Source organism: Rhamphochromis longiceps, linkage group LG7, assembly GCF_057381845.1.
Source record: "Rhamphochromis longiceps isolate RC_006_pf linkage group LG7, R_longiceps_female_GT1.1, whole genome shotgun sequence".
In the NCBI taxonomy this organism is placed as follows: Eukaryota; Metazoa; Chordata; class Actinopteri; order Cichliformes; family Cichlidae; genus Rhamphochromis; species Rhamphochromis longiceps.
In genome coordinates this window covers 21,524,277-21,533,217 of record NC_140563.1, presented here as the reverse complement: position 1 = coordinate 21,533,217, position 8,941 = coordinate 21,524,277, and the positions used below count along the sequence as shown (strand labels likewise).

Here is an 8,941-nt window from a genome sequence, read left to right as displayed (position 1 = left end):
GAGCAACCAGCAGCAGAACTGGGGAGCTGACAAAAGTCTGTCACTTTGGTAGTTTAACAAAAGCAACGATTTTGACATGAAGCTGCCAAACTCACTGAGCAATGAGTAAATTTCCACACATGAATAATGGAATTGAATGAATGAAAAAAGTTTTATTTCATCATAAAGAGTAGAATTTTATCTATATATACTATTTTAAGTAAAGGATATCTAAAAGGTGGCTGTAGCTCTGGGTGAGAAAACAGAAGCTGTTTGGGAGCTAATACTCATTACTTACTGAATACAACAATTTTGTACATTTTTAGTCAAAAAGAACAATAAAAGCAGGTTATTCTTTAGGTATACCTATATCGTGATTTACAAGTCCTTACTGAACTGACCGTGCAGTGTTGCAGTTGGTTTCAAATGCCCTGAGATGATGAAAGAAGAAAATGCTCAGCTCAAGGCTTCACAACTGGATTTGACTAACAAATAAGGTGACCTCGTCTTTTATGTATAATCTATCGATGGATTGTTTAAGGTCATCAGTTGCGCTGTTAACGCCTATTTTCTGTTTCAAAATTCTGGTTTCATATATGAATAAAAATATCACATCAAATCGGACACTGCCATGAAACTGATTCATGACAGAGAGCGCTCCGTTCTGAAAGAAATGCGATGAACGCCAAAATACAAAAACAACCCTTTTATTTGACCGCACTCGGCCGGTGCAAAACAGTCCATCACATTTACAGCTTTAATCTCTCCCTCCCTTCATTATCAATTTCTATAAGTGATTTGAGTTGACAGCTGTGGAGGTCCTCTCTCAGCCTGGATGTGTCTCGTCACATGGGACAGTCGTAGATGTGGATGGCACGGTCGTCCCCAGCTGAGATGATCTTTGAGCCGGTGCTGTTGTACTTTACACTCCACACCTGTGGAGAGGAGGATTGATCAAAACGGGCAGCTCTGAGCACCTTCACTGCATATGTATGACAACGCACACCACAACAGCCCTGTATACTGTACTATAATTTAACACTACTTCAGTATTTCTAACTGTTTTTTAGCTGAAGTGCATGTGTGTGTACGCAAGCTTTAAAAATATCTAAAAAATGCAGTCTGACCCTAACTGAGCAGTGCAGAAGGCAGAAATGAATCCGAAGAGAGCAAACAGATTAAAAAGACCAATGTCTAAACAGAGAACAAAGTAAAGCTGAGCAGTTAATTGGCTGCAAACTGTCCCTGTAGATTTTCTGGTTTTGCCGTCACAAAAACAATAATGGCAGCTGCCTCTGATGTCGTCCCTGAGGACACGTGCTATTTTATTAAAGGCTTTGTTGGAAAACAGATCAAACTGCCCACAGGCATCAACCAGAGATCTAATGACAGCCAGGCTTATTGGTTTTCCACTCAGCTCAACCATCAGACAGAGGTCACGTGACGGGCCGCTGGATGACACCAGGCATATTGATTTAACTGACAGTAACAGGATTTTATTACTTTGAATTTGATTGTTAACACGTTAAAAACGCAGAGTCACCTGGTCTTGATGGTCGAAGAATGTGTTGATGCATGCTCTGGAGCCGGCGTCCCACACCTTCACACTCTTGTCAGACGAGCTGAAAAGGGGGGCAGAAATTAGAAGATCTTACAGATTTTATCTTGGCCAGCTCAGTTTGACTCAGCATTGTGGAAACTGAAAAACAGCTTTCACTGACTAAAGTTTCACACGAGGAGAGCAAAGCATGAGAAAGCAGAATGAGGAAACAGACTTTGAAATCCCTGACATACAACTGATGAGGGTGGATCTGCCATTATATTCAAACACATGCACAACAGCATCGTGTTTCAAGTCTCTTTCCTGAATAGTATCGTCACTTTATTTATCCTGTGTGAACATGAAGCAGAAAATATTGACCTGGAGGCAGAACTTCTAAATCACACGATGTCTCCAAGTAATAACAGATGTGATTTTTCCATGTGTTTTATTACAAAGTGCAGCTTTTAACTATCAGGATATAAACTAGCACTGTGCTACCATCTGAGGAGCTTCATGTTACCTTGAGACAAAATGAGTGTCATCAGGAGAGAAGGCGACACTGAGAACCCAGGACCCGTGGCCGCTTAGTGTGCCGGCCAAGTTGGCGTGTTGCCTGTGAAGTGATTCCAGCAAAGTTAATTAAGCAAATAGAATGCATTGTAATCTTTATTATACCATAACTTTGCTGTTTAATAGTAGCGCTAGCTTTAACTCCATGTCCTTCAGGATCAATGAACTCATATATCATCTACAGAGTTAAAGCTGCTGTCTGGAAGAAGCTCCCAAACCCACACGTCATATATTTTGATGTAGCCGTCGTCTGAAGCTGTCACCAGGAGCTGGGAGTCCGGGGAGAACGTGAGGGATCTGATGGGCATGGCATGACCTGCGGAGACGGTAAACACTCTGTAAGAGTTCTCACACATGTTGGTGATCTTTGTGACATACATTTAAAAACTTTGAAGCCCTTTTTATTCTTAAGACTATGCTGTCTGCATTTCCTTCACTGTTTAGCCACAATTTAAAAAAATATTTAATCATGTTTAGCTTTTAAATTTTAAACTGTGTTTACTTATTTATCATCCAGAGAGAACAGAAAATTCCTTGTGCCAGCGTTTCTATATGAGATATCCTGCTTTCCTGTGTTTTCTATCATTGTTTTAAGTGCTGACAATCAACAAAGCCAAACTGAATATTAATTTCGTTCACTGGTTGGCTTCCTGGCATTGACCTCGCTTATAATGCTGCTTTTAGTCCACAAATTTTAAATATGGCTGAGGTCGGGGCTTTGGGAAGACCAATCCAGAGGCTTAATGTTAGCCTGACTTATCCATCCCAAAACCAGTACTGATGTGTGTTTGGGATCATTGTGCTGTTGGAACACTCAGTTGTGTCCAACTTTTGACCGTACAGATGTTAAATTGAGATGTAAATTAATAATTTGGAGGTATTCCTCCTCCTCATTTATTATTCCATCCACTTTGTGCAATGTACCAGTGCCACTGTCAGCAAAACAGCCCCAGAGCATGATGCCACCACTGCCATGCTTTGAAAGAAAGCAACTGGGACATATATAGCCTCACTGTCCCTGCTATAAATTAGGCCCATACCTGTGAGGTCTAAGTACCCCTAACCCTAATGCAGTAGGAATATGTCATTTCTGGCTTCTGAAACTTGTTTTGCAATTTCTTAGCAATAAAAGGGCCAAACAGGAAAGTAAATCAATAAATAAACACTTATTTTTCACCAGATAACCTGACTAGTGTTAGTCATCATAATCGATGATGACTCACAGAGTTCATCCAAAATGAGTAATGAAATGAAAATAATTGGTTGTTACTTTTAAAATGAATTCTGATGACTGAACCAACCTTCCAACGTGTGGAGTAGCTTTCCAGTGGCGATGTCAAAGATGTTAATGATTCCATCGATAGCTCCGCTGGCCAGATACTTGCCATCTGGGCTCTGAGAAGCAAGGACCAGTAAACTGATTACTTTATATGTAACAACTGTAGCGAAATGAGACTGGATCACATTTAACCTTTGGCCCTGGAAAGAATGAGTTAAGAGGTAAAACAAAGGGATACACTGTGGTGAATGAGCAAATCAAGATGAGTTACTGGAAGACTAAAGCGGTGACATCTCGTCCCTCAGAGACTGAGCTTGACAAAACACCACCGAGCTGACCAAAACCAGAATTTACAGCTCCTTACATAAGCTATGCTCAGGATGAATTTTCCTCGCGTGTCCAAAGAATATTCCTTCTTTCCGCTGTCTACACCAAAGATGTTGACCTTGCCAAGATGGCTTCCTGTGGCAATGTACTTGGAGTCTGGTGAGAAGGCCACAGTCCATGCATCCACTACAGAGGAGAGCAAAGAAAGATTAAAACCAAAAAAAAATGCTTAAATCTGGACATCACCACAATCTTTGTTTGCCATTTCCACAAATGAACTATAACCCTGATTTTTTCACACATCATCAAAGTGAAAATACAAAAGCAGCAGATCAAACATTAGCCTGGCAAAGTGCATCTTAATGTGTGCTACACTGTTAACCCAGGAACTAAGATTATACAGAGTATTCCCAAACTGCAAATGTGGTCAAACTATTTCCTGCTCCAGAGCTACGTGTGAGAAAAGCTGCCCAAAGCTTTATCAAACCTTTGATAAAGGGAGAACTTTATCAAAGTCATGGAGGAAGAACCAATTAAGTGTTGGCGCCTGGATTACTTTTATTAAAATGATATGGGAAAAAGCTCTAAGAGTACTCTTGCAGTTTCTAAACCTTCACACTATCTGTACTGGACCTGAATGGATGCGTGCATCGAGGGAGCTGGAGGCAGCGATGGCCCCGTTGTGTCACAGGTTCAGGTGTTTTCACAAGTCTACTTTTAACCAAACGAGCGCTTTGTTCACTAATGTAAAGATCATTAAAGAATCCGATCAATATAACATCAATTCATAAAAATAGCAAGGAAACAAAGAGTCAGAACAGTGAAATTAATTGTCTTAAGGAGGGAATAAAGAAAAAGTCTGCAATAGAACCGCCTGCTGAGTGAAAGAGAGTGTCACTAATGTAAAGTGACATGAAGAACAGCTGGGCTGAAGATACACAACCGAGCGGACATTTCTGGGTGTAAGTGTTCCTGGAAGGTGAGTGTACAAAAAAAATTAAACAAACATGTATAGACTGCACAGCAGAGCAGGCAAGCTACCATCCTCTGCACGTTTGTTGAATACAAACTGGGCAACGGTTTGCTCTGTAGTGACCTCACTTAAGTGCCAAGTGGTAAAAAAGGCAGCAGCAAACAAAGTGTGTGAGGTCAGGTCTTACCTGGCCCAGCGTCCATCGACTTTATCTGTTTCCCGGACTCGAGGTCCCAGAGACGGATGTGTGCGTCGAGGGAGCTGGAGGCAGCGATGGCCCCATTGTGACTGATGTCTACTGACACCACCCCCAGCTGGTGGCCCTCCAGCGTCCACTGCAGCTCCAGCTTCTCATCTGACCTGCACGGACAGCACGACACTGAGATTATTTGCAGAAGTGGGAAGTAATGGAGTGAAAATACTCCATTACTGTACTTAAGTACAGTTTTCAGGTATCTGTACTTTACTTGAGTAGAGTACTTTTTTCTGACTACTTTTTACTTTTACTCCCCACATTTTTAAACAAATATCTGTACTTTCTACTCCTTACACTTTCAAAACAGGCTCATTAGCTTTACTTTAACAAATCTGAAGTTAGTAATTATTTCACGTCACTGCGGGCCTTCATAAATCAAATTTGAGACTAATTAGTGACACATGACAGGCAGTTCTGTTTGTGTCTTAATCACCAGGAGATGTTGCATAAAAAGAGATGACATGTGCCAAAGTCAGGGGTTAAGTGGGTGGTGGGGTTTTTTTGGCACAACACCAAAACTTCAGGTGTCCATAAGTGTGTGGTTGGGGTAATTCGGCATCTAGCTAGCCCTACAGAAGAGGAGCATAAAGGGACTGACTTTCTTTTAAGTGTCAGGTAATTTCAAATGCAGCGTTTCTATCAGCTCAACAAAAATCAGCAAACACACAAACTGTTTGTGTGCAGTTTCTCTCACAGTGTGTTGCAGCTCAAGGTCCAGCTGCTGTACTTCACAGGGACTGAATGAGAGCTAACTTCACTCAGAGATGGAGAAAATAAGAAAGACAAGACAGGAGAGGAAGAAGAGAGGTCGGATTTAAATGTAAGGGCTGCTCATTTAAAGCTTAAGATCTTGTGCTTTTAAATCACTTTTTGAGTCTGCACATGTGACATCATGTTTTTTCATATTGTGAAATGTGCTGCAAAACAAACTGAAGTAGACTGTGCTATTTAAAGGTTGCATGAAAATCTTCTGCAGGTTAATGCAGGATAAACAGGTCTGTGTGCTGTACAGTGACGATTTAAAGTGTGTGTCTGGTGCACAGTGGCTTTGGTTTCATGGTGACCTTATGTATATCTCTGCTACAAAGGGCAGTAGAGATTAATCTGAAGTTAAACTGACGATGCTGAGACTCCTTCACTGAATTCGACCTTCATACCAACTTTAAACAGTCTAATGTAAAGACAGTAAACGGTGTTGTGTCAGTGTAGAGGATGGAAATCAGCCAGGAAAACTCTTGAAACATCTGCTGACATCTTGTTGAACTCAGCTGTGTACAGCCACAAACAGCAGTAAACCACAGAGGACTAATAGCACAGATCAGCTGATCACAGCCTGTACACTAAGAAAATCTACTGGAGTTTTCAACAGAAATTATTTTGAGTTGTGATTCTTTCTTTAGGGTTCCTCCACCTGCTAAAACCCCACTTTAACCCCTGACTGTGCTAATTTGCCTGTTTAGAGGCAAAGTCACCCTCTACAAAGCAGCAACAGAAAACAGAGCTATTTTGTTTTTAAACTTCCTTCTTTTTCTTCTATTTCAAACTGAGCACAATTAGAATTAAAAATCATGCTAAAGTTTGTATTCCCATCTTCTAATATTTTATTATTACATTAATAGAGTACAAGGCTCACTTAGCTTTGCATAAAAATATGTGGTAGAAACATCCGCCAAAGAGCAACTTTTTACTTTGTTACTTTGAAAGAAGAAGAAATTGAATCAGTACTTCAACCTTTCCTGGAGTCTTGTGTAACACAAATATCTTAAGTACAGAATGTCTCTACTTTTTCCACCTCTGATTATTAGATCATGTCAAGTCAAATAAACTCCAGAGAAGCTCTTAAAGTGATGAGCAGAAAAAGTGAATTTAAGCAAACTGGAAACTGGCTTTTAAATGTCTTCTGATTTTTGTTTTTTTTAAAGGTTAGTACAGTGTTTTACGTGTGATCAGCAATAGTATCGTCCAAATAAAATGCATACCATTTCCAGACTTTCACCATGTCATCGAGTGAGCCTGTGACGATGGTTTCTGAGCCGTCTGCTTCACTTTTACCCCACGCTGCTGTCCAGATGGCATCATCGTGTGCTGAGAGGATACAAATGCAGAAAAAATTAAATAAATGTGAACAAAGGGGTGCTTTATCACGGTGACAACACATTACATGTGCGTGTGTCAGGGAGAGTGACTGCAATCACTCTTAGAGAGATTGTTGAAGAATTGCAAATAGCTGGGACCTGGTTTATCAATTCAGACAGACTCCCAGCATGTTGCCATCAGTCTGAATGAGTCTTTGTCAATATGCACAACTCGAGGGAGTGGTATTCTGTTCCTATATAACAGGAAGGTTGCCAAATGTGAATTTCTATCTATACAGAAAGCAACAGATGTGTAATTTTCCTTATTTATCACAGTTAATCATTGTAATATAAGAAACTGATTGCATGCAATTACCAACATGATCCCATTGAACCATTCCGCAGATATTCAATTCAATATTATTTACATAGTGCTCAATCACAACAGCAGCTTAGCATTGTAAGATGGAGACAATAATAAGATCCCAGACTGCTGCAGACTGACTGTCTTCTGGCAAAATTTATGTAAGATTTTAGTGACATTGTTGGTAGGCTTGACAATCTCATTTTCATGACACGACTATATCCTATTGGATAAAACAGACAATTTTCAGTTTAAAAAACGTGATAAAGACTGCAACACTGTCAAGAAAGAAAAAAAAAAACACTCGTTCTTATATTATAACTCATAACGTAGTGGGACCCAGCATGTTTACTCACCGTGTTCTTGCTTGAACAAAATGCTGTACTGAAATCAAAACACAAATTTAGAGTTACTCTAATTGCGGAGAAAAACAACAAGAAAACATCAAAGTATGAGGCTGGTTGTATTTACTGCTTACTTGAGTGCTCATTGTTTTGGTCCTGGATATCCAGTTACACTCACTTCAACCTAAGATTAAATAAGAGTCAGTGGCAGCAACCCAAAATAACTTCTGAAATAATGGACTCTGGCAATGAATTTAACCTCCAACGCACACACTGGACGCCGGGATAGTCGAAAATTAAAGTCCTACTACTTTAACCCAACTCTGAAGACCCAGAAAAACGAACTTAGTGAGGAAAAAGTGATGCTAACGCCTGTTAGCTCTGTCTACCAGCGGTTACTGTATCACTGCGGCTTAACGATGCGATGAAATGCAGCTTCCTGTCAGCTACAGCTGAGTAAACTGAGCTAAATGTGCTAATTGTGTGAACCTGCTAACTGCGGCAATATAAGCGATAATACGTACCTCAGAAATCCCTTATACAATGTTTTATTAAATTTTAGAGGCTAGGAGAGCTACATGTGAGACGCCATAATAACATTTGATGTAACTTCCGCTTTCAGCCGACTTCTTCTTCTGCATCATTTCCCCCCCCTAACTTTTTTCTACCTTAAGAGCTCGCTATCGCCGCTAGCGGAGAAGAAGTTCATACAATTAAAAAACTGTGGGTATTATTTTCATATTGAATACGAATTTCAACGCAAAGGAGATTTATATTTTAAAATTTGCACAATAATAGGTCATTTGTGGTCATAGGATAACATTTTTTCAGTCAGACAGAAAAATTGATACTCTAAATCTGATTTGTGACTTTGTATCCAGTTTTTCATTTCCTGGTAAAAACTGAAATTAAAGTTAATTTAAATAGTGTTTGCAGTAAAACAAACAAAAACAAAAAAACCCTTAAGAGTGGTGAGACCTGCTTACAATAATGTGGCTTTGCATGTAAGTTGTAGAAGATGTCAGATTTGCATTGGGATCGCAAGGACGATATTAGAAATGAGCACATCAAATAGTTCAGGTTGGAGACAAAATTAGAGAGGCAAAGCTCAGATAATTTGGAAATGTGCAGACAAAGGAAAGTGGATATATTCGGCAAAGGATGTTTTTTTCTTGAATAAACTCAGACTGTACCTATAGGATGTAGCAGCTCTGATATCAAGTCCTTTTTT

General features: G+C 39.9%; 1 protein-coding gene across 1 annotated transcript; it reads right to left on the bottom strand.

The window, feature by feature from the left end:
• Nucleotides 1–670: 670 nt before the first annotated feature.
• Nucleotides 671–8,343, bottom strand: skic8 (SKI8 subunit of superkiller complex). Its single transcript, XM_085412809.1, has 11 exons — nt 8,235–8,343; nt 7,845–7,894; nt 7,723–7,750; nt 6,907–7,012; nt 4,859–5,031; nt 3,736–3,884; nt 3,394–3,487; nt 2,315–2,408; nt 2,043–2,135; nt 1,523–1,601; nt 671–914 (listed from the first exon to the last, which is right to left on the bottom strand). Exons 2-11 carry the CDS (start codon nt 7,854–7,856, stop codon nt 825–827), a joined length of 918 nt encoding a protein of 305 aa, XP_085268935.1. The 5' UTR covers nt 7,857–7,894; nt 8,235–8,343; the 3' UTR covers nt 671–824.
• Nucleotides 8,344–8,941: the final 598 nt, after the last annotated feature.